This window comes from Bufo bufo, chromosome 6 (assembly GCF_905171765.1).
Source record: "Bufo bufo chromosome 6, aBufBuf1.1, whole genome shotgun sequence".
Taxonomy (NCBI): domain Eukaryota; kingdom Metazoa; phylum Chordata; class Amphibia; order Anura; family Bufonidae; genus Bufo; species Bufo bufo.
In genome coordinates, this window is record NC_053394.1 from 304,746,803 (window position 1) to 304,773,630 (window position 26,828).

At 45.4% G+C, this 26,828-nt stretch overlaps 1 protein-coding gene across 1 annotated transcript; it reads left to right on the forward strand.

The window, feature by feature from the left end:
- The first annotated feature begins 468 nt into the window (after nt 1-468).
- PIP4K2B (phosphatidylinositol-5-phosphate 4-kinase type 2 beta) lies at nt 469-26,457 on the forward strand. Its single transcript, XM_040435850.1, has 10 exons — nt 469-1,012; nt 6,376-6,473; nt 12,135-12,231; nt 12,617-12,769; nt 13,067-13,213; nt 13,295-13,333; nt 14,009-14,122; nt 21,582-21,834; nt 23,487-23,590; nt 25,761-26,457. Exons 1-10 carry the CDS (start codon nt 869-871, stop codon nt 25,839-25,841), a joined length of 1,230 nt encoding a protein of 409 aa, XP_040291784.1. The 5' UTR covers nt 469-868; the 3' UTR covers nt 25,842-26,457.
- Nucleotides 26,458-26,828: the final 371 nt, after the last annotated feature.

A 26,828-nucleotide genomic window follows, 5' to 3' on the forward strand; every position in this document is an offset into this window, starting at 1 on the left:
GAACACACCTTTAGAGCACACGCACATATATAAGGCTATGGGATCACATGTGATGTTATCTGTCGCAAATTATCCAAGTGGGCCTTTTTAGGGGTTTTCCCAGCAACCCATTGGCCGCCCACCCCCAGGTTCTCCTATCATGTGTGCAGTAGGATCAGAGCCGCTGTCATGCAGCATCACGTCCGTCAGAACCGCCGTACACACTGATTTCACGTACTCCGCTCCATCTGTCAGTCTCTCCTGGACCGTACCATTGTTGTGCTCTGCTTGGGGGGAGGAGCTGGACGTGACGATCTAATTCCTCATGTTGTTCTGTCCAGGTTATACAGTTAATCTCATTGTTCTAATTTATCAAGGAGAAACGAGATGACGGGAGATTTATTCCTAATGTAAACGGCCATTCATACCAATATCCGCAGTGCTGCCTAGAACGCCCCCCCCTACCTCTGACTCAAACATGCTGCGGTCCGCACCGCCCGCTGCAGGCAGCCATCTTGTCCGAAGCGGGGGACCGGACCGGCTCTACCGGGAGCAAGACCGATCAAGAGGCCACATCGGGTTGGCGAATCGCCTCTGAGCTCAGGGCTTTGGGGAGGGAATTGCATGGCTTACAGTGACAGCCGGCCCATAGCCAGCATTAGGGGACTGACAGCCGGGGAGCTACATTGAGAACACCGGGGGAGCTAGCGCCGCCTACTGGTCACATCGCCGCGGCCGGACCGGAAGACTGGGAAGAACATGAGATCCTGGTAGATGGGGCCAATGCCCCCGGAGGGGGATCCCGGTAACTAGACCTGTGCCAAGGGGGGTGGCCGAGAGCCAGCAGCCCGGGAGACCCCGCTGAGCGTCCTGCGAGAGAACCGTGATCATGGCCTCCAACTGCAGCAGCGCTGTGGCGGGCAGCGCCAGCAAAACCAAGACCAAGAAGAAGCATTTTGTGTGTCAGAAAGTGAAGCTCTTCCGAGCCAGCGAGCCCCTGCTGAGTGTGCTGATGTGGGGGGTCAACCACACGGTAAGTCCCCGGTATGCATGCCCTGTACCCACTATCGCACCTTATACTGCCCCCTGTACTATGGGTGTTCCCTATAGTAGCCCCCTGCTAAGGGTAGGCATGGGTGCCCATGCCCTTGGTACCAGCATCTGTGCTGATGGAGGTAGGTAGTCATGCAGTGACACACCTATACATTTCCTCCTCTGTTTACTATGGCAATGAGACCAAGAGATGCCATTCTGCAGCATGAGGGACACGCCTGCGTACCCCTGTGTACCCCCGGGCACATACACTAGCACCTTAAGTCATTTCTCATAGCAACCAATCAGATCACTGCGCCATCAGAACAGATGGATAAAGGTATGCCAATTGGTTGCTATGGGCAACGGGGCCTAGTCTGACCTGGGACTAATGCAGCACATGGAATAATCACATTTGCATGCAAAGGCCTAAGCAGCGGTCCTCATTTACCTGTCCGAGTATGTTCACACACGGCAGTTATTTTTCTCTTTGACTGGAGACAATCCCATTCACACATGGAACAGGTTTTCTGTCACAGAATTATCTGCAACAACTCTGCCGCCCGTAAATATCCCCTCGGGGTACGTCCTAGGCAACGCGGATTTCCGAGTGGTAAATCCACAACGTTGAGTGAAGAAATGTCATCCACACACCCCAAAAAATGTGTTTTGCACGCGCGTGATAAAAAACTCAATGTGGTACCCAGCAGTGATGGCCAGTTCGCCGTGTTCGCCCGATGAAGGCCCCCGGCAGTTGTTCTCGGAACTGCCTGCTCCCTGTGACCGCATTTGATTTCAGACAGGCTCGCGGCACAGGTAAGGGTTTACCTGTGCATTGTCGGACTTGTGAGTTAAGATGGCAGCCCGCATGTGTTCGCAGGCGAACACGGCGAACTGGCCATCACTGGTACCCACACCCGAACCCGGAATTCTTCACAGAAGTTCGGGTTTGGATTAGGTGTTCTGTAGGTTTTATTATTTTCCCTTATAACAGTTATAACGGAAAATAATAGCATTCTTAATACAGAATGCATAGTAAAATAGGGCTGGAGGGGTTAAAAAAAATAAAAAATTATAACTCGCCTCATCCTCTTGTTCGCGCAGTCGACATCTTCTTCTTCTTCCTTCCTTTTTCAGGACCTGCAAAAGGACCTTTGATGGCGTGAGCGCGGTAACGTCAGCGCAGGTCCTGCTGAATGAAGATAGAAGGATCTATCCTGCTGACGTCACCACGATTACGTCATAAAAGGTCCTTTTGCAGGTCCTGAAAGAAGACGATGCTGGCTGCGCGAACAAGAGGATGAGGTGAGTTAATATTTTTATTTTTTAACCCCTCAATCGACATTTTACTTAGCATTCTGTATTAAGAATGCTATTATTTTCCCTTCTAACCATGTTATAAGAGAAAATAATACAGTGATTAGACTTGAATGGGGTTGCTCGTCCCGATCGTCTCCTAGCAACCATGCGTGAAAATCGCATTGCATCCGCACTTGCTTGCGGATGCTTGCGATTTTCACACATCCACATTTATTTCTATGGGGCCTGCGTTGCGTGAAAAACACAGAATATAGAGCATGCTGCGATTTTCACGCAACGCACAAGTGATGCATGAAAATCACCGCTCATGTGCACAGCTCGATTGAAGTGAATGGGTCCAGATTCAGTGCGGTTGCAATGCGTTCACCTCACGCATTGCACCCGCGTGGAAAACTTGCCCGTGTTAAAGGGGCCTAAGGGTTCAACCACATGGCGCGGTTGTGACGGGGCCACGCTGTGGTCTGGTGCGGTTGTTCGGGCCCACATTAAACTAATACAGAGCTGCACGGTTCATGCCCACACCGCAACTGCAACATGTCTGCTCCTTGTGGTCACCATCCCCTAAAAACGCAGCATGTCACCAGCGGTAAATCTGCATGTAACTCTTGTGTATTTTGCAGCGCATCCATTGCAAAATCGCAACCATATTTTCCTGAGAGTTTTTTGCATCTGTGTGGCTGTACCCTAAGGCTAGACTCGGACGAGCGAGTGAGAAACTTGCTGCGTGTGTGAGCGTGATTTACCGTTCTGATTGCACGTCATTATAATGATTTTTAAGGCCTCCTGCACACGACTGTTTTTTCCCCCGTTTACTGGCTGTTTTTTGCATTCCGTATACGGAACTATTCATTTCAATGGTTCCCCAAAAGAAAAGGAATGTACTCCGTATGCATTCCGTTTCCGTTTTTCCGTTCAAAGATAGAACATGTCCTATTATTGCCCGCAAATCACGTTCCGTGACTCCATTCAAGTCAATGGGTCCGCAAAAAAACAGAACACATACGGAAATGCATCCGTATGTCTTCCGTTTCCGTTCCGTTTTTTGCGGAACCATCTATTGAAAATGTTATGCCCTGCCCAATTTTTTCTATGTAATTACTGTATACTGTATATGCCATACGGAAAAACGGAAACACAACGGAAACAAAAAACGGAACAACGGATCCGTGAAAAACGGACCGCAAAACACTGAAAAAGCCATACGGTCGTGTGCAGGAGGCCTAAGGCTGTATGTCCCTGCCAGACCTCTAATCTACTGAATTACACTGACATAGTGCCCCCAGTAGATAAGAGGTCTGGCAGGGACACATAGCATTGTAATTTATTATAAAGCCGGGAGATCTTACACATGCAGCGAGTTTCTTGCATTGAACTCGCCCGTCTGAGTCTTGCCTAATGGTATGTTTACATGCCAGAAAATGCTGTCGACCCACTCCAGCTAAACCACGCGCGGACGCCCAGCAGTATCTGACCGGACCCCGCACCAAGAGAGGACATGCCCCTTCTTGACACCGTTGCGGCTTTAAACCACAGGTTGCATAAATAGCATCGGTGCCTCCCATTGGAAATGCAGGGAGGCGGACACCCCATGCCCGCCAGCGGAATTTTGAAAATTGAGAAGTCCGCAGTGGATTTTGATGCTGATCCTTTTGGATTTTGCTTCAGAAATGGCTATGGATTTCATCTTCTGCATTGCAAAGGGTTGCGATCCACGGAATAAACTGACATGCTGCAGATTTCGTACGTGGACCGCCTAGGGCGCCTTCATAGACGGCAGATTTTGTTGCAGAAAATTTCTGCGACTGAAAATCCAGTTCCATTCCTCTGGATGGGGTCGTTTCTGGCAGCAAGCACATGAATTTCTGCAATCCTCATTCAGAGGAAGAGAAGTGATTTTCAGTCCAAATCTGCTGCGCGTGAAGGCGCCCTTGCAGAAAAACGGACCTGTTGTCCCTAGCAACCAATTAGCAATTAGCTTTCATATCCTAAACTCCTCTGGGAATATGAAAGCAGCTATGTGATTGGTTGCTAGGGGTAACAAGGCTTGTTCTGGTCAACATGGCCCAATACCGTCTGCAGCAGGGATCAGCAACCTTCGGCACTCCAGCTGTTGTGAAACTACAATTCCCAGCATGCTCTATTCACTTCTATGTGAGTTCTTAGAAGAGCAGAGCAAGTATGCATGCTGGGAGTTGTAGTTTCACAACAGCTGGTGTGCCGGAGGTTGCCTACCCCTGGTCTGCAGAATAGGTGCCGGAATAAGGGTTTTTCCTCATGTGGCCAATGTATCGGACCCCAGATGGTCAGACTGAAGTAATCGATTACTATAGATGGACTAATGGGTTCTTCTCACTGACTACCAAGATCTGAATTGCTGGCATTAGTGAACAGGCGCTGCTGACATTTTATCTTGGCCCTGGATTTCTTCAGGCGCATGGAAATCTGCCTTAGTCACCCATGGGCCGAGTCCTGTGCTGCTAAGCAGTGACCCATAGGACTGAAAAATCCTTAATTCTGAAAGACTACCTAATAAGTGAATTACAATTGAGGTATCTAAGTCAACGGGTGCCAAGGGACCCCTTAAAGAGGATGCAGCTAAGCCCCCCCATCCACCCCCGAGGAGGAAGAGGAACCATCAGACCATGTCAATGTCTAACTTAGTGAGGAGGGTGCCATGGATGTGACCATGTGGTGGCTCTAGAACAAGCATCTTTGGTTGTGAAACTTATGGTGTAGATGCTGTGTGGCCCTCACTTACACTGGTTATATGTCGGAAGAGGCGAGGGTCCACTGAGTGATTGCATCCACAATAATTGCTACGCTGACCCTGTTAAAGGGGTGTCCAGCCCCATGAAGGGGCTTACAGTGCTGTAAAATAACATGAGAAGTGATATTCGCCTTACCAATCCACATCATTGCTGGGATCAGGGAAGCGTCGGCAGGTTGGTAAAGTGAGTAGTACTCAGTTTGGAGAAACCCTTTAAGGGTCTGTTCACAAGGCGAATTTTGCAGAGCCAAAATCTGCCACGAAAAAAAAAACCATGGTGGACCTGCTTGTGGTTAAGCCCCGTTGCATGGAGCTAAACTGTGAATAGACATCTACCATGGCTTCCAGCGGCATCTGTCCAGAAACCACTCCAAGAAGGGACACCTACCTTCCTGGCGAGGTTGCAGCTTAAGGGCCTATTCACAAAGAGTTTTTTGCCGCCAACGTTTTGGTGCAGATTCCGCACCACAATTCTGGTAGGCGGACGCCATTTAAAGCCACAACTGTGCCAAAGAGGGACATGTGGGGTGGGGTGTCTGAACAGCCCGAAGCTGCGGTGGGTATCCATTTGCAGCTCGGCTTCAATCAGTGGGACTAAACTGTGAGCGGCTTTCAAAGTGAAAAAACGCAGCAGTTTGTCAAGGACTATGTGGTGGGTTTTGCGTCTGCAAAATCTGCAGTGTGAACAGTTCCCTTAACCTCTGGCTGTGTGAATGGAGAACATGTGGGCACAGCCATGTGGTGTCTGTGGTTACATTTCTGCAAGGGGGAAAAACTCTGGGTGAACAGGCCCTAACATTAGCTTAGAGATGTGAGGCAAAAGCTATAGGGGGGTCCATGGCCGCATGGCCCAAAAATGGGCTACAATTTCTAGCGATACCTGGGGGCTCTGAGCCCATGGACCCCACCAATGCCAATATCTGACATGTCTACATTTCAGTAACGGAGCATAGATAGGGCTCTAAATTCCTAATCTATGGGGGAGTCTTTACACCCATATAGACCTGTCAGAATTTTTGATTAGCGGGGGCCAAGTGCGGACATTCGCACCAGGTGCCCCTCGACCTCCTCTACGTGACCACCAGAAAGGATGTAGCTAATCCTAAGGGGCACAACATTCAGGTAAGTGGTGATCAGTTGCACCAGGACATGTCTCACTTGTCACGTGTTTGGGACGTATGACAGGGACAGCAATACCCTTGTAGTGCAAAATGGTCATTGTGAAGCATGTGAATCCTGTTATCATTGTAGTTAGTGTTCCCTCTTCTGGTCCGTAGATCAATGAGCTGAGTAATGTCCCTGTCCCAGTCATGCTGATGCCAGACGACTTTAAAGCCTACAGCAAAATCAAAGTGGATAACCACCTATTCAACAAGTAAGTGCACCCTTTACCTGATCCTACACCCTACCCTGGCAGGACGATTCACAGCTACAAAGTACCTAAGGGCACATTTAAATCCACTTTTAAATTTCCACATTCAGGTAATGGATCCGGATCATCCGATTTCAATGTGATGTTTTGTAGTGCTGCTGATAAAACCATCAGTCAAGGGTGCCCTTGCCAGTAACAGCTAGACTTGTATGGACTTCGAACAGTGGGACCCTCTTTGATCCGCTTGCTGTTGGAGACCGTAGAATGGGGTTGTCCGTACCATGTAGCAACCTCCCATTAATATATATACACTCATTGACAAAAGCACCCAGATAGAAATGTTGGATTGATGTGAAACCCATCAGGTAGATATGTAAATGATTACAGATGTGGTCTGATTAGACACTGCGTCTTGCCACAAGAGGGTGTAAGAATGCTGCCCTATAAAAAAAAGCTCTCAGGGGTTACTTTTGGGAAGTGTACCTCATAGTGAGAGATTGTTGACTGTTAATTAATATTAATTTACTCTGTTAAATCACACACATCATGAGTAGTGTTGAGCGAACTTCTGTTTTAAGTTCGGCGTCTAAAGTTCGGCTTCCGGTTAGCGGAGGATTCCGATATGGATTCCGAATTCCGTTGTGGTCCGTGGTAGCGGAATCAATAATGGCCGATTATTGATTCCGCTACCACGGACCACAACGGAATTCGGAATCCATATCGGGATCCTCAGCTAACCGGAAGCCGAACTTTAGACGCCGAACTTAAAACAGAAGTTCACTCAACACTAATCATGAGACTTTTATTATAATCATTTGAAAAAGCAACTTTCTCCAGATATAGTTGTTTCATGCATATTATAGCAACCCCTGCTGTTGATTTCCTTTGTAGTAATTTCCTTCCACGTAATACAGTCAGGTCCATAAATATTGGGACATCGACACAATATTACATTTTTGGCTCTATACACCACCACAATGGATTTGAAATGAAACAAACAAGATGTGCTGTAACTGCAGACTGTCAGCTTTAATTTGAAGGTATTTACATCCAAATCAGGTGAACGGTGTAGGAATTACAACAGTTTGCATATGTGCCTCCCACTTGTTAAAGAGGACCTTTCACCTGAAAATGAAAGTTAAACTAAAGATATAGCCATACTTGCATGCCCCCGGTATTGTTTATTCAGTTGTTCATTTTTCAATCGGTGCCCCTGTTTGTCCGCGCTGCCCCCCGGAATATTTGCCGCCTTGTATGCTAATGAGCTATTCGGCTCAACTGGGCGGGCCTTTAAAAGTTCTCCTGGGCGTGTCATTCTTCTCCCTGGCACGGAGCACATCCAATCAGCGCGCTCCGCTCTTAGCCAGGGAGAAGACGCTCCAGTTCTCGCGAGATGGCGCCAGCTCCGGATGGATGAAATGGCTCCAGTTCTCGCAAATCTCGCGAGAACTGGAGCGTCTTCTCCCTGGCTAAGAGCGGAGCGCGCTGATTGGATGCGCTCCGTGCTAGGGAGAAGAATGACACGCCCGGGAGAACTTTTGAAGGCCCACCCAGTTAGCATACGAGGCGGCAAATATTCCGGGGGGCAGCGCGGACAAACGGGGGCACTGATTGAAAAATGAAGAACTGAATAAGCAATACCGGGGGCATGTAAGTATGGCTATATCTTTAGTTTAGCTTTCATTTTCAGGTGAAAGGTCCTCTTTAAGGGGACAGAATAATAATCATAAATCAAACATTCACTTTTTAATACTTGGTTGCAAATCCTTTGCAGTCAATTACAGCCTGAAGTCTGGAACACATAGACATCACCATACGCTGGGTTTCATCCCTGGTGATGCTCTGCCAGGCCTCTACTGCAACTGTCTTCAGTTCCTGCTTGTTCTTGGGGCATTTTCCCTTCAGCAAGTGAAATGCATGCTCAATCGGATTCAGGTCAGGTGATTGATTTGGCCATTGGATAACATTCCACTTGTTTCCCTTAAAAAACTCTTTGGTTGCTTTTGCAGTATGCTTTGGGTCATTGTCCATCTGCCCTGTGAAGCGCCGTCCAATGAGTTCTGAAGCATTTGGCTGAATATGAGCAGATAATATTGCCCGAAACATAGAAACCTAGAATGTGTCGGCAGATAAGAACCATTTGGCCCATCTAGTCTGCCCAATATACTGAATACTATGAGTAGCCCCTGGCCCTATCTTATATGAAGGATGGCCGTATGCCTATCCCATGCATGCTTAAACTCCTTCACTGTATTTGCAGCTGCCACTTCTGCAGGAAGGCTATTCCATGCATCCACTACTCTCTCAGTAAAGTAATACTTCCTGATATTACTTTTAAACCTTTGCCCCTCTAATTTAAAACTATGTCCTCTTGTTTTAAATTAGACTTTAAACACTTCAGAATTCATCCTGCTGCTTTTGTCAGCAGTCACATCATCAATAAATACAAGAGAACCAGTTCCATTAGCAGCCATACATGCCCACGCCATGACACTACCACCACCATGCTTCACTGATGAGGTGGTATGCTTAGGATCATGAGCAGTTCCTTTCCTTCTCCATACTCTTCTCTTCCCATCACTCTGGTACAAGTTGATCTTGGTCTCATCTGTCCATAGGATGTTGTTCCAGAACTGTGAAGGCTTTTTTAGATGTCATTTGGCAAACTCTAATCTGGCCTTCCTGTTTTTGAGGCTCACCAATGGTTTACATCTTGTAGTGAACCCTCTGTATTCACTCTGGTGAAGTCTTCTCTTGATTGTTGACTTTGACACACATACACCTACCTCCTGGAGAGTGTTCTTGATCTGGCCAACTGTTGTGAAGGGTGTTTTCTTCACCAGAAAAATAATTCTTCGGTCATCCACCGCAGTTGTTTTCTGTGGTCTTCCGGGTCTTTTGGTGTTGCTGAGCTCACCGATGCGTTCCTTCTTTTTAAGGCTCCATTCACACGTCCGCAAAATGTGTCCGCATCCTTTCCGCAATTTTGCGGAAAGGGTGCGGACCCATTCATTCTCTATGGGGACAGAATGTGCTGTCCGCATCCACATTTGCGGATCCGCACTTCCGCTTCCGCAAAAAAATAGAACATGTCCTATTCTTGTCCGCAATTGCGGACAAGAACAGGCATATTCTATTATGTCGGCAATGTGCGGTCCGCAGAATGCACATTGCCGCTTTCCGTGTTTTGCGGATCTGTGACTCCGTGTATCCGCAAAACACATTGCGGACGTGTGAATGGAGCCTAAGAATGTTCCAAACAGTTGTTTTGGCCACGCCTAATGTTTTTGCTATCTCTCTGATGGGTTTGTTGTGTTCTTTGCAGCCTAATGATGGCTTGCTTATGTAATGGTGACAGCTCTTTGGATCTCATCTTGAGAGTTGACAGCAACAGATTCCAAATGCAAATAGCACACTGGAAATGAACTCTGGACCTTTTATCTGCTCATTGTAATTGGGATAATGAGGGAATAACACACACCTGGCCATGGAACAGCTGAGAAGCCAATTGTCCCATTACTTTTGGTCCCTCAACAAGTGGGAGGCACATATGCAAACTGTTGTAATTTCTACACCGTTCACCTGATTTGGATGTAAATACCCTCAAATTAAAGCTGACAGTCTGCAGTTAGAGTAGATCTTGTTCTTTCATTTCAAATCCACTGTGGGGGTGTATAGAGCCAAAAATGTTAAAATTGTGTTGATGTCCCAATATTAATGGACCTGACTGTATGTCCAGTGTCATCGGTCACTCAGTCAGGTTCCCCTTGTACATGGGCAGCAGTGAGGTTTGCCGTTGTGAAGGCCTGACGGTAATGATCCGCACAATGGACACATTAGGTGTAATTTCTAAGAAAGAATCAAGAGGACACCAGGTGGCGAAATAAGTATGTAATCATGACAGCCTTGTAAACATATACTAGTATTGGTATCTGGTATTGCATTTCTCACGTGATGCTATTGATGAAAGGGGTTGTCCCATGAAAAACACTTATCTCCTATCCACAGTATAGGGGATAAGGGAGGGGTGCAACCATTAGTTCCCCCTCTGATCACGAATACGAAGCAGCAGTCACTGAAGTGCGCTGCCGCTCTATTCAACTCTATGGCACCACCGGATATAGCCAACCGTTTATGCTCGCCTACCTCCGGCAGTCACATACAGTTGAATGGAGCTTCAGTTCATGTGTGACCGATATTCCATTCAAATCGGGGAACTTGGAACCCTGTTCTCGTGGTCGGCCTCCCACTGCTCACACTTGGCACCTATCATGTCAACAAGGGATAAGTGTTTCATGGGATAACCCCTTTAAGAATTAGTTTTCAGTATGTATGGTAAGAATACTGGGGTAGTTTAGAGGATCAGGATCTAAGGAGTAATTTATTAATCCTCAGCTTGGCTAGGATCACAGGTTAGTGGTAATTATTAGTAAGGATCCGGTAGCTCTTTCTGCTTCCTCGCTGTTGTCCGCGCAGTAGATGCGTAGATGCTCTTCTCTATAGAGTGCTGGCAGACAAGCAGGAGACATTTGCCGCAGCTCATTTTCTGCACGTCAGGACTGACCTTTAGTGTGCGGACAAACCTGACCTCCTGTTTCTGCATAGCTATTCAGATGAGGGATTGTGACACAGTGGAATGAAGTGGCTTTCCTCTCATTGTTATCCATGGTGATTGATGGAGGGAGACGCTGTATTCATTCAGCTGCTTTTTATCTCTTATCGGTAACGGTTCTGAGGGTTGTGTCCTTTCTGCTGATGTAGCAGGCTTCATTCCAGGTCTGATTTTTATGTCAGTCGTTTTCTTACAAACTTGCTCTTTCGTGCAAGTCTAGGATCACATCTCTGGCAGAAACTCCTGGAGTCTGATCCAACAGACTACTGTCATTTACCACATTCGGCATAGACATACTGGCGGATCCCCATTGACTCTAATGGGATCCGTTTCCAGTAGTTTTTGTCTGGCCGAAAGTCGGATCGCATTGGGGATCCGTCAGTATCAGTATGCCGGATGTGGTAAACTCCAGGGGCGGACTGGGAACTTAACGCAGTCCTGGAAAAAAATAATAAAAGTGGCCCCTTGTAGTCAGGTCCAAACTTATGGAAGGCAGGGCCAAAACAAGTAGGAGGGGCCAGCAATATTATAGTACAGCACATTATACCACCCCCAACAGAGCCAAATACCACAGTCCATCACAAAATACATCCCTAAGAGCTTCCACTGGCCGGCCGTGAGGAGGGCTCAGGCGGCCCCTTGGGCATCGGCCCACTGGGAAATTTCCCTGTCAGGTCTATGTCCAATCCGCCCCTGGTAAACTCCCATAGCCTGTTCCTCTGCCAGAACCTAACCTAACCATTATATTGCTTCTTCTGGATGGATGTACATGTAGGTGCTCTAACAAGTCTTGATCAATATAATTTATAGCATCCCTGTTCCTGACGACTGCCGGCACAGCCTGTATTCACACTAGCACAATGACATTCCTTTGGCTATGCTTGCCAATTACAGAACCTCTCCAGACCCCATTGTAAATGAATGCAGTCTGTCGGTCGCTGCTCGAATGATGCAAGTGTGAACAGAGCCAGAAGTTTCATGTGCTCCTCGTTTGAAAAACAAAACAAAACGTGGTCCTTTTGGGTCGTTAAAGTTCCATCTCCTTTTTCCAGAGAGAACCTGCCAAGCCGTTTCAAATTTAAGGAATATTGTCCCATGGTCTTCCGGAATCTGCGAGAGAGATTTGGAATCGATGACCAGGATTACCAGGTAAAAACCATATTAGGCCTCATGCAGGCGACCACATTACAGCTCTGTACAAGTTCTGAGATGTCTCTGGACCATACTGTACTTCTTCTAATTTCATTAGGAGACTTTTCTATTTTATTATCTCAGATATGTATGGAATCCAACAGAAAATAAAAAGGCTGTTTTCATAGCTTGTAGGGCAGCACGTTGAGTCCCTATGGCTCTGTACTACAGACTCTAGGCTTAGGAGATGATCTCCCCGACAAGAGAATATCTCCATAGTACAGCATAATACTGAACTGGAGGAACTCATTGTGATACTCTAAGGCCTTAATGCCTTGTTCCACTAAGGAAGTATGAAGTGGACATCTTCTCAGTTTGGGATTTCTTGCTGTTTTCTTCCCAGAACTCTTTGACCCGCAGCGCACCTGTGAACAGTGAGAACCAGGGACGGTTTGGATCGCGATTTCTCATCACATTTGACCGGCGATTTGTTATCAAGACGATATCAAGTGAAGATGTGGCTGAGATGCACAATATTCTGAAGAAATACCATCAGGTAGCTGCAACTGTGGTGGATTTAAAAACATTTTTTTTAAGCAATTCACGTATCAATTATCCAGTCATCCATAGAAGGAAGGGCAAAATCAAAACCAGGTTTTTCACTTGTAGATGTAAATCAGATATATTCCATTCACTCACAGCCAGCAGAGATTAAAAATGATGTTAAATTGAGACGCAAAGTTGGGTCTTAGATTTCCCCCTCGTTTTCCGTTCCATTTTCCTTTCTGTGTCTTGATGATTGTGGATCTTCTGATGACCCACTGTATATGTCTCACTGTCCTTTTCCTTACAGTTTATTGTGGAGTGTCATGGTAACACTCTGCTTCCTCAGTTCCTTGGTATGTACCGACTCACAGTAGATGGCGTAGAGACCTACATGGTGGTCACCAGGAATGTATTCAGCCACAGACTCTCTGTCCACCGCAAATATGACTTAAAGGTATGTGCCTTTTATTATGAGAGGAGAATACTGTGACTGTAGTAGTCGGGTGTTCATCTGTTTCTTTGGCTTTCTTCCTAGGGCTCCACCGTATGCAGAGAAGCCAGTGACAAAGAAAAGGTAGGTAACAGCATCTGTCCTTACGACAGGCCATCAACCTTTGATCTTTGGCGGTCCAGCCTCCTCTGATCATCACAATGAAGGGGCTGTGGCGCTCTTGCAATCTTAGCGGGTCATTTACTATCCGAAATATGCCTATATTAGGTGTATTTCAGGCACAGATTGCGGCACAAAGGTCCTTTGCTCTGCAACTCTTCCCCGCTTACGCAAGATCTGCGACTCTTCCCCGCTTACGCCAGGTCTAAAAAAAAAAAGTGGGCGGGGAAGGGGACAGGCCGGCAGGCCCGTCTTAATTTATCATTTTCTATACCTGTTTTAGGTGTAGAAAATGGTCAAGTAAGCTGGCTTTCATTTAGACCGACGCTGGATACGCTGAACTGATGTAGAAGCCAGGCGCCTCTACATAATTTCGTCGGATCCACCGCCAGCACACACCGGTCTTAATAAATGACCCCCTCAGTTCCCTAGCACTCAAACTTTGATAGTTTATCCTAAGACTACAACATCAATCCTGGAGGACCAGTGAAGTCCCATTTTTGACAGTTAGCATTATAGTCATTATATTGCATTTACTTAATTTTATTTATTATCCAATGTTATTTCTTGCCAAGCTGCTTACTTCGGGAAAAGTCTAGCGTGATTATGCTTCAATTACCAATCCCTCTTAATCCACAGGCCAAGGATCTACCCACGTTTAAAGATAACGATTTCTTGAATGAAGGGCAGAAGTTGCATGTGGGCGACGAAAACAAGAAGATTTTCCTTGAGAAGCTGAAAAAAGATGTAGAGGTGAGAGCTGGCACTTAGTAAAGGCAGCCTGTCATCAGGAAATTCACTGTTAAACCAGGCACTAGCTCAGCTGAATGTGATGATCGCTTTCACTTGGTGATCAGTTGCTTCATTCTGGAGAAAAAGTACTGTTAATCCGCATGCCAATTAGCTGTCAAGTGCATCGAGGGCGTGCCAAGGCCATTCTGGGCAAGATCCTTCTTCCCCTGCCAGCCGCTCCCTCTCCTTCATTGACAGGGCCAGATGAGATGGTTATGCAGGAGCCTGGCCATGTCGATCCTGGTGACAGGTTCCTTATAATAGAATGTGCAAGTGGCCTGAAATGCGTCGGTGGTCTCCCATAATAACCTTATCTGATAAATGAGCAGAATTGCTCTGATATTCCAGTAAGTGTGGTGGGGCGTGGAATCCACTAGCAATATACCACAGATACCAAAGCTTGGCACCTTGGGTATAAAGGGGTTAAATATGTCTGCTTGGGTAAAAGACATAATTAAACTGCCTAATTATCCCAGCTAAAACGAACAACTGATGGGACTTCGCTGTAGACATGGTTCCATGGGAGAAGCTGAGGACCCAGTTCATAGAGAGGTTGTCCAGGATTTAAAACATGGCTGCTTTCTTTCCAAGACAGTGCAGTCCACAGGTCGTGTGGGGTATTACAGGTCAGTCCAATCACTTTGGTGGACCTGAGCTGCAATACTGGACATGACTCGTGGACTGGTGTGGCACTGTTTTCTGTAACAAAGCAGCCATCATTTTCTAATCTTGTACAACCCCTTTAAAGGGTTACCTGTCGCCATGAAAGTGCTAAATAATCTGCAGGCAGTAGGTTATAGAGCAGGAGAAGCTGAGCAGATTGATGTATAGTTTTGTGGGAAAATTCTTTTATACTCCTGCTTATTCTGGACTTTGAAGTCAAGGAGGCGGTCCTATCAGTGATGGACAGCCTTCCCTCTATTACTGTGTATACAGATAGCTGTCAATCTGTATACACAGTAATAGAGGGAAGGCTGTCCATCACTGATAGGACCGTCTCCTGGATTTAAAGCCCAGAAAGAGCAGGAATGTGAGTGAAATGCAAGTTTTAGTGAATCTTTTCCCATAAAAATATATATCAATCTGCTCAGCTTCTCCTGCTCTATTCATGCTGCCTTCAGCTCAGACACCATATTCAACATGACAGGTTCCCTTTAATATGACAAAATGGGATATGTTTTTGAATACTTAGAGAGGACCACGGCCTGCCCTTTGAGCTGTGGTGGTGGTCACTTTAGCGTCAGCCTTTTTTCTCCGTACCGGCTGGAGAAAAATCATCAAAGGATCCTATGATGATCTAAGTTGGTAGAACTGCGAGAGGTCTGAGTTTTGTGGCCTTAGAGAGGACCTGTCACCTCTCCTGATTTGTCTGTTTTAGCAACTACTTGCATTCTTCAATTCTGGACCATCTATTCTTATGATTCAGTGCTGTGCCATTCTTGTATTATTCCTGCTAGAAGTTATGAATGAATAGGTAGCAGTTTGCAATGAAGGTCCAGCTGGGTGTTACCATTTGGGGAAGTGTCCCTGCACAGTCTGACACTAGTAGCACTTATTGGATAATGCCAGACTGTGCGGGGACCACCCAGACTGGTAATGCCTAGCTGGACCTTCATTGCAGACTGCTGGCCATTCAGTCATAACTTGTAGTAAGAATAATAAAGTAATGGTACAACAGACTCATAAGAATCGATGATCCAGAATTATTAGTTGTTGCTAAAACTGACATGTAAGGAGAGGTTACAGGTCCTCTTTAAAGGCCATAGTAAAGTTGATGACAATATTCTCCGCTGTTGATAGACTGCATAATAGCGATCAATTAGGGTCTTACCGGTCAGAATATCATAAGAGAAGTTGTCACTACATACAATAATCAAGCTTTGTTACAGAAGCGCCATATGCAGGACAGTCAGCCTCCTCGGGTCTCTGGAAATGTTTAGCTTTATTCATTAATGTCTGATTTGTTTTTGGCTTGTACAATTATTTTACAGGACCCTGCACATACACTACTCACAAAAAGTTAGGGATATTTGGATTTTGGGTGAAATTTATGGAAAATGTAAAAAGTTCCTGCTACAGTGATATTATATCATACACTGCTCAAAAAAATAAAGGGAACACTTAAACAACACAATGTAACTCCAAGTCAATCACACTTCTGTGAAATCAAGCTGTCCACTTAGGAAGCAACACTGAGTGACAATCAATTTCACATGCTGTTGTGCAAATGGGATAGACAACAGGTGGAAATTATAGGCAATTAGCAAGACACCCCCAATAAAGGAGTGGTTCTGCAGGTGGTGACCACAGACCTCTTCTCAGTTCCTATGCTTCCTGGCTGATGTTTTGGTCACTTTTGAATGCTGGCGGTGCTTTCACTCTAGTGGTAGCATGAGACGGAGTCTACAACCCACACAAGTGGCTCATGGTAGTACAGCTTATCCAGGATGGCACATCAATGCGAGCTGTGGCAAGAAGGTTTGCTGTGTCTGTCAGCGTAGTGTCCAGAGCATGGAGGCGCTACCAGGAGACAGGCCAGTACATCAGGAGACGTGGAGGAGGCCGTAGGAGGGCAACAACCCAGCAGCAGGACCGCTACCTCCGCCTTTGTGCAAGGAGGAACAGGAGGAGCACTGCCAGAGCCCTGCAAAATGACCTCCAGCAGGCCACAAATGTGCATGTGTCTGCTCAAACGGTCAGAAACAGACTCCATGAGGGTGATATGAGGGCCTGACGTCCACAGGTGGGGGTTGTGCTTACAGCCCAACACCGTGCAGGACGTTTGGCATTTTCCAGAGAACACCAATATTGGCAAATTCGCCACTGGCGCCCTGTGCTCTTCACACTGAGCACATGTGACAGACGTGACAGAGTCTTGAGACGCCGCGGAGAACGTTCTGCTGCCTGCAACATCCTCCAGCATGACCGGTTTGGCATTGGGTCAGTAATGGTGTGGGGTGGCATTTCTTTGGAGGGCCGCACAGCCCTCCATGTGCTCGCCAGAGGTAGCCTGACTGCCATTAGGTACCGAGATGAGATCCTCAGACCCCTTGTGAGACCATATGCTGGTGCGGTTGGCCCTGGGTTCCTCCTAATGCAAGACAATGCTAGACCTCATGTGGCTGGAGTGTGTCAGCAGTTCCTGCAAGACGAAGGCATTGATGCTATGGACTGGCCCGCCTGTTCCCCAGACCTGAATCCAATTGAGCACATCTGGAACATCATGTCTCGCTCTATCCACCAACGTCACGTTGCACCACAGACTGTCCAGGAGTTGGCAGATGCTTTAGTCCAGGTCTGGGAAGAGATCCCTCAGGAGACCGTCCGCCACCTCATCAGGAGCATGCACAGGCGTTGTAGGGAGGTCATACAGGCACGTGGAGGCCACACACACTACTGAGCCTCATTTTGACTTGTTTTAAGGACATTACATCAAAGTTGGATCAGCCTGTAGTGTGTTTTTCCACTTTAATTTTGAGTGTGACTCCAAATCCAGACCTCCATGGGTTGAAAAATGAGATTTCCATTTTTTTATTTTTGTGTGATTTTGTAGTCAGCACATTCAACTATGTAAAGAACAAAGTATTTCAGAAGAATATTTAATTAATTCAGATCTAGGATGTGTTATTTTTGTGTTCCCTTTATTTTTTTGAGCAGTGTATAAATAGGGCATTTAAGTAGAAGCAGCAATGGTGATTTCCGCATCTCAATTTATTGAAACAAAAGCCAACAACAGTGGTGGGTATACCCCCCCACAAAAGTCAGTGTCTCAATAACTTGGCATGTTGTCTTGAGCATCAATTACAACTTGACAACGACATCTCATGCTGTTCACAAGTCGACTTATTGTCTGCTGAGGTATGGCATCCCACTCTTCTTGAAGGGTGGTCCTCAAGTCAGAGGTTCTGGGGTACAGAGTTACGAGCCTCTACACGGCCGCTCAACTGATCCCATAGGTTTTCAATGGGATCCAGGTCTGGAGAAAGTTCAGGCCACTCCATTTGAGGTACCCCAGTCTTCAGCAGCCGTTCCCTAATGATGCGACCTCGGTGAGCTGGCGCATTGTTGTCCATGAAGATGAAATTAGGCCTGTGTTGTTCATGCAAAGGCACAATGACTAGATTAATGATGTTATTCAAGTAATATGGGCTTGTCACTGTACCATTCACAAAGTGTAGGGCAGTTCTGTATTGACTAAACAAACCTGCCCACACTGTAACACCACCAAAGGCTCATCTGTGGCTGATGTATTGCGCTCTCCTTGACGTCTCCAACATCGGTGGCGGCCATCATTTCTGCTCAGTGTGAATCGACTTTCATCAGTGAACAGCACTGAGGCCTACTGGTCCCTCGTCCAGCTTAGATGCTCTCTGGCCCATGCAATGCGATGACGCCTGTGGTCAGGTACCCTTGCAGGTCGTCTAGCACGCAGACCACGCTGATGTAAACAATTTCGAATGGTCTGATGTGACACTTGGGTGCCTCTCACCTCCCTTAAATGTGCCCGGAGTTGTGTGGCATTCATCATCTGGTTCTTCAGGGCATTGTTCACAATGAAACTGTCATCAGTGTGGGATGTGTTCAAAGTTCATCAATTGTTAGGTGTCGTCTTGGTCTCATGATGTCAAAATGTGAACAGCATGATGAGGAGGACTGTTTAAAGGGGTTGTGTCACTTCAGCAAATAGCATTTATTAGGTAGTGAAAGTTAATACAAGGCACTTACTAATGTATTGTGATTGTCCATATTGCTTCCTTTGCTGGCTGGATTCATTTTTCCATCACATTATACACTGCTCGTTTCCATGGTTATGGCCACCCTGCAAGCCATCAGCGGTGGTTGTGCTTGCACACTATAGTAAAAAGTGCTGGCCTCTCTGGTGGCCGAGACTGAGGGAGCACACACAGGCTGGTGCTTTTTTCTATTGTGTGCAAGACCGGCCACCACTGCTGGATTTAAGGGTGGTCGTAACCATGGAAATGAGTAGTGTATAATGTGATGGAAAAATGAATACAGCCAGCAAAGGAGGTAACATGGGTAATAACAATACATTAGTAAGTGCCTTGTATTAACTTTCTGTATGTAATAAATGCTATTTGCTGAAGTCACACAACCCCTTGAAATACCAATACAAATTGAACCAGGAAATTTATTGTGCCATTTATGGATCAAACACCTGTTGTGAATTTTGCTTTTAAGCTCCTTGTTAGAGAACAGCAAGTTGTGCAAAAAGTACTGAAACATTAAACCGTTGGACATGTGCTTTCAAAAGTTTAGAGAATGTTAGAGTGCATTTTAGGTTCATCCTGAAACTTCACCCCCTAGCCAAATATCCCTAACTTTTTGTGAGTAGTGTATAAAAGGTTAAATGGGTTATATCTCCCAGAGTGGCTGAGATGCGGTCGGGGTGATCATACTTGCCTGGAATCCGCTGCGTGGTTTGGTCTCCATCGCTACCCGGCCAGCTTTTCTCCCTGCTGTGCTGAAATCAACATCCTGTTGACAAGGGGTTACATGTGGCTGCTGCAGCACATCACTGGCCGTAGCAATGACGTGCTCCCCTTGCGTCCCCACCACGGGACAGCCACTCTGGGAGGTCTTGGATGAACCTTTAAAGGGAACCTGTCACCAGTTTTATGGTGTCCTAACTAAGGGCAACATAAATAAGTGACTGATTCTCTTAGCACAATGCTGGGTCACTTTCTTTAATTGACCCAGTCAATCTGCCAACATCTTGTATTGAAAAGCTCCAGCTGATAATGATGAGTCCTGAATATTCATGAGCTCCTGACTCTCCCCGCCCACCTGCTGCTGAATGACAGTTATTTTCCATATGAATCAGCAGCAGGTGGGCAGGGGAGTGGCTATAGCTCTGAATTAAATATACGCTGGACTCAATTACATCACGCTGGACTCAAATCAGCTCATTAGCATGCAGCATCTTTGTGTGTATATTATGAGGTAACCATCTGTCACACCAGTAAGTGAATACATCTAAGGTACTTTTTAGTAGTTAATGATTGTATATAATTAGTTAGATTATAATCAAATATCCACATGACAGGTTCCCTTCAAGCACAGTGCCGCTTATATGTGACCAAAGGTTTATTGATATGCTATAGGGAAATTTATGGTGGGAAAAGAAAAAAAAAATCAAGATATTGCATTGGGTTCCATCCAGCATAGAGATTCTTAAAGGGAACCTGTCACCTGGATTGTGTATAGAGCTGAGGGCATGGGTTGCTAGATGGCCACTAGCACATCCGCAATACCCAGTCCCCATAGCTCTGTGTGCTTTTATTGTGTAAAAAACCCAGATTTGATACATATGCAAATTAACCTGAGATGAGTCAGAGCTTGAAAATATGACTCTTCTCTGGTCACACAAGTAAGATATGACTCTTTTATGTTAATTTGCATGAAAGGCGGGAAGTACAAAAATGCATAATACTTATTGAATTCGTCTGCAAATGAAATTAAAAGTGTAATTTCTATATTTAGGGTAACACAATGAACATTTAGAAACGCTCAGTGAGGGTAGCATAGTAGAGGTGACAGGTTCCCTTTAAAGGGGATTTCAGTATATAAAGTTTCTTCGTTTTCAGTTCCTCAGTATTCTTCAGATTTGTGTTCCCGGTCAGTAGTTGGAAAGATTCTTGATTACATTCAGAGACTGAAAGCCTGCTGCCTGGGTTAGGATAGGACCATAACAGGTTGTCTACTTCTGTGGTTTCATTACATTCCATTAGACAGTCGTGATTAGGAAAAAGAGAAGTTTGCCCCCCCCCCCCCTTCCCCAAAAAAAAACAACTAAAAAAACAGCGCCACTCTTGTCCATAAGTTGTGTCTGGTATTGCAGTTTAGCCCATTCCGTCTTTTATTTATTTTTCAATCCCATAGAAATCCCCAAACATAATGGAAAATCCTTCAATTATACATGTACAATGCGGCAACTACAAGTGGAGCGCACTACTGGCTGGCACTGTGAAGAGGGTGGTTGACAGATTTGCCCTGGCTTGTTGCAATCAATGCCATGTAAATATTACCATATATGAGTGATATATTACTGAGAATTCAGTCACTCCCTCACCTTTATCAAGATCCCTGCTTGCTATTAGTAAATTTAAACATTTATCTTGGTGGTCTGTTCCCACCATTACTGGTTGTTGCCCTAGATTTTGATATTGAAGACCTGTCCTCACGATACAATGGACGGGTTGTGCTTGATAACCTGCGAGGAGCGCCTCGGCCTTCTCAAACAGCTGATCGGGGGTGCAGGATGTGGGAACCCCGCCAATCTGATATTGGTGACCTATCCTGACAATAGGCCATCAATATTAAACACCTGGAAAGCTCCTTTAAATTGTAGACAACTAAGTCCTCATACAGTAGCTGTCATGTCCATCTTCTTTTCCTTCAGTTCCTATCTGTACTTAAGATCATGGATTACAGCCTCTTGGTGGGCTTACATGACGTAGATCGGGCAGAGCAGGAAGAGATGGAAGTGGAGGAACGGGCTGAGGAGGAGGAGTGTGAAGATGGCACTGGCAACCCCATTTGTTCGTATGGCACTCCCCCAGATAGTCCAGGGAATCTGCTGAACTGCCCTCGCTTCTTTGGGCCTGGTGAATTTGACCCGTCCGTGGATGTTTATGCAATGAAGAGCCATGACAGTGAGTACAACCATGTGACTTCTTATGTCTTCATTTACGCTTTTTTTTTTTCTTTTCTTTAATTTTACTGTAGTTAGATTTCCAACCTTCATTTTTATGTTATACTATAGCACAAAGTACACTTCCCAGACAGTGGGTCTTTTAGCCCAGGATTTAGGATGATCTGTGTTTGTGCCACGTAAGAGAACAAACTGGGTGAGATTTATCACGAGGGGAATTTTTGCAGGAGTCTGCGTTGCTGTAATTTGCGGCAAGTTTATTAAATGCAATACAACATTTTGTAAATTTGGTGTACTTTACGTCTGACACCTCTGTCTTGAGATGTTACTCCACTTTCTACACCACACCTTTACCGGAGTAAGATTGTGACCATTTTGAAACTTTAAAAAGTTGCAGTTGATAAATCTGACTTATCCGTCTGACAAGCTCACCACGTCCACTTTTCAAAACTGAAGTGGTGCATCGTATTGCAAAGTCCTGTTTTTGCTACTTTTTGAAGCCAAAATTCTGGAGTGCAGGACTTGATAAATTCCCCCTACTGTGTGCATGTTTTTAGCTTTACTGCTTTTTCCACTATAATATGACATTGCTGTGTGCATTATCCTTGAATTTAGTTTTTTTTATTTTATCTGTGAACTTTGATACCATTGAGGCCATTAGCCATGTGCTGTGCTAATTTATCTCTATTCTGTTGTATCATGTTGTGCTTTATTCTCTTACTGAGACATTATGTGCAAAAAAGCTTTTTCTAAAGGCGGGCTTAGACCAGCCGAGGGAGCAGCCGATTGTCGGGAAGGAAGATTGTCCCGACTGTCGGCTGCTCGCTCTGTATCCTCGCTCTTTCACAGTATGAGCTGTTTAGACAGCACGATCTGCTGCCCAGAAAAGATGATTGATCACTCAATGAACAAGCGCTTTGCTTGTTCATCGGGTGATTGGCGGCACATTTAGATGGACAGATTATTGGGAACGAGCGCTCGCAGGAACATACGTTCCTGATAATCTGGACGATTATTGGTTCGTCTAAATCCACCTTAAGACAACAGTGTTTATTAGCCATGTATGCAAATGTGACATCACTTTGTGCATTAGCCCTGCATAGCTGTACTGTAGTGTGACATTACTGTGTGCATCATCCCTTGCTGTGGTTATTATTCTTGTGTTGTCCCTTCACTTTAGTCCTCATCCCTGTATTTGTGACAGCACTGTTTTATGATCCCTGTGGAGAAATATCATGTGCCTTATCCAGGTTTTGTGACAGAACAGAATTATTCATGAACAGTGACATCACTGTGTGCTTTTTCAAGGGTGAAACTAGAAAGTTCAGAGTTTGCTGATGCTCCTGGGAAATGGTGTTTTAGGTGGCCAAACAGTTCCTCTGCAATAGAAATTGCACGTGAAGTTGGCGGTTATGCCTCAGGGCCTAGGAACTGGCTACAAGAAGGGTCTGTAATCCGCCAGGTCCTTCAGCATGACTTCAGGGAATGCCTCAGTCTTCCCCATAGCAGCTTCTAGGGTTTCTCAACAGTGGGACAACCTGTGATCTGCTTGTTCTTCCAGTTTTGGTTTTTAGAATCCTCTCGTACGCTCACTATACATTTTGCTCATTGATATTGGTATTTTCATAATTATATATTTTTTTTTAATGAAAGGTGCACCCAAGAAGGAAGTCTATTTCATGGCAATCATTGATATCTTGACGCCATACGATGCCAAGAAGAAAGCCGCGCATGCCGCCAAAACGGTCAAACATGGGGTAAGCTGGAGCAATACGTCTGTCCAACTTTGGTTGTCCTGCCATATATATTGATGACCATTTGGGGGGGATTTAAACCATTTTATACTCCTAAACCAGGAGCAGAAAATGGTAAATGAGTCGGGCCTGCCGGCCACTTTTTTGGCGTGAGTGGGGGAAAAGTCACAGATTGCGGCGCAAAAAAGGACCTTTGCGCCACAAACTTCCCCAAGAAATACACCTAATATAGGCGTATTTCTGATTAGTAAATGTGTCGTATCCTGTGGAGTGGTACCGTAATTGCAAGTACTGAAGTGAATGGAGAAACTACAGTTGCAAAAAAAAATATGTGAACCCTTTGGAATGATATGGATTTCTGCACAAATTGGTCATAAAATGTGATCTGATCTTCATCTAAGTCACAACAATAAACAATCAGTCTGCTTAAACTAATAACACACAAATAATTAAATGTCACCATGTTTTTATTGAACACACCATGTAAACATTCACAGTGCAGGTGGAAAAAGTATGTGAACCCTTGGATTTAATAACTGGTTGAACCTCCTTTGGCAGCAATAACTTCAACCAAACGTTTCCTGTAGTTGCAGATCAGACGTGCACAACGGTCAGGAGTAATTCTTGACCATTCCTCTTTACAGAACTGTTTCAGTTCAGCAATATTCTTGGGATGTCTGGTGTGAATTGCTTTCTTGAGGTCATGCCACAGCATCTCAATCGGTTTGAGGTCAGGACTCTGACTGGGTCACTCCAGAAGGCGTATTTTCTTCTGTTTAAGCCATTCTGTTGTTGATTTACTTCTATGCTTTGGGCCGTTGTCCTGTTGCAACACCCATCTTCTGTTGAGCTTCAGCTGGTGGACAGATGGCCTTAAGTTCTCCTGCAAAATGTCTTGATAAACTTGGGAATTCATTTTTCCTTCGATGATAGCAATCCATCCAGGCCCTGACGCAGCAAAGCAGCCCCAAACCATGAAGCCCCCACCACCATACTTCACAGTTGGGATGAGGTTTTGATGTTGGCGTGCTGTGCCTCTTTTTCTCCAAACATAGTGTTGTATGTTTCTTCCAAACAACTCAACTTTGGTTTCATCTGTCCACAGAATGTTTTGCCAGTAATGCTGAGGAACATCCAGGTGCTCTTGTGCAAACTGTAAACGTGCAGCAATGGTTTTTTTGGATAGCAGTGGCTTCCTCTGTGGTATCCTCCCATGAAATCCATTCTTGTTTAGTGTTTTACGTATCGTAGATTCGCTAACACGGATGTTAGCATATGCCAGAGACTTTTGTAAGTCTTTAGCTGACACTCTAGGATTCTTCTTCACCTCATTGAGCAGTCTGCGCTGTGCTCTTGCAGTCATCTTTACAGGATGGCCACTCCTAGGGAGAGTAGCAGCAGTGCTGAACTTTCTCCATTTATAGGCAATTTGTCTTACCGTGGACTGATGAACAAACAGCAAGGCTTTTGGAGATACTTTTATAACCCTTTCCAGCTTTATGCAAGTCAACAATTCTTAATCGTAGGTCTTCTGAGAGCTCTTTTGTGCGAGGCATCATTCACATCAGGCAATGCTTCTTGTGAAAACCAAACCCAGAACTGGTGTGTGTTTTTTATAGGACAGGGCAGCTGTAACCAACACCTCCAATCTCATCTCATTCATTGGACTCCAGTTGGCTGACACCTCACTCCAATTAGCTCTTGGAGATGTCATTAGTATAGGGGTTCACATACTTTTTCCACCTGCACTGTGAATGTTTACATGGTGTGTTCAATAAAAACATGGTAACATTTCTTTGTGTGTTATTAATTTAAGCACACTGTGATTGTCTATTGTTGTGACTTAGATGAAGATCTGATCACATTTTATGACCAATTTGTGCAGAAATTCTTATCATTCCAAAGGGTTCACATACTTTTTCTTGCAACTGTATTTGTCATTGCACTGCACTTCCGAGATGATGTGAAGTGTAATGAAGAGGAAGCAGTGCTCGCACGGAGCGCCGCCTCCTCTTCAAACAGCTGATTGGCAGGGGTGTCGAACCCCCACCGATCAGATATTGATGACCAATCCTGACGATAGGTCATCAATACATATGGCAGGACTAACCTTTTAAGCTGAAGATTATTTTCCACCCTCTGTTCCACCTAATTATTGTCCTGTGTCTTGCAGGCCGGAGCAGAAATCTCCACAGTGAATCCGGAGCAGTATTCCAAACGCTTCATCGAGTTTATGTCGAACATCCTTGCATAGCTCTCTTGCACTTCCCCAGTACATGTGCCCGGAGAGATTAGCCTCATGTTCCTGGTGTGAGTGTGTGTGTGTTCAAGCGTCTGCATGAGTGTGAGTGAGCTGGTCCGTGCTGCATGCCCATCCTATTTGTACTCCTTCCCATTTTGCTAAAAGATCAAGTGTCTTTATCCTTCTCCTCAATTTTAAATTTGTAATACTGAATTTAAAGGTCACAAAGGTAGGTTGGTTACCGAGAGGTCCCAGTGAATGTCAAGTTGAGTATCCGCCCCCACTCCTTCCCCAGCCTTACACTCCTTTTAAAGTATTCTGTACTGTGCTCCTGCTTAGTGAGCGGTACACGTCCTTGCTGTTACAAGCTCTTTTGGCTAACTACCATTTTGGTATTATTGGCTTTAGCATTACTGCACTATTTATTACCACCAAGGTAGAATGGCCCCAGATGAAGTAGATTTTCCTGTTTTGATTATAGTGTATCAGAGGATGCATGTCCCAACTGTTGAAACTACAGGTGTGTTTTGTTTTTTTTTGTACCTTTTTATTTGCTGTTACCTATGCTAGAAAACGGTTGTCAGGATGTACCTATGACCTAAAGCAGGGATGCTCAACCTGCGGCCCTACAACTCCCAACATGCCCTGCTGTAGGCTGCTCAGACATGCTGGGAGTTGTAGTTTTGCAACAGCTGGAGGGCCGCAGGTTGAGCATGACTGTCCTAAAGCATATGAATTAGTCAGCTAGGTCATGGTGGGTGGACCGCAGCAGAAACGCAACGATCACAAGAAGGACGTCTAGCACTCAATTAGATAAACCCCTAAGGTAGGGCCACACGGAATGGAATTTCCACTGTGGATTTTTTCAGCAGGCAAAATGTGAAAGCCGCAGCATGTCTATTTATGATTTTACCCCCCTCATGACCACTGACTTTACACATTATTGATATTCAGTGATTATTTTTTTTACATGTCTGGCGACAATCCACTCTGGTTCCA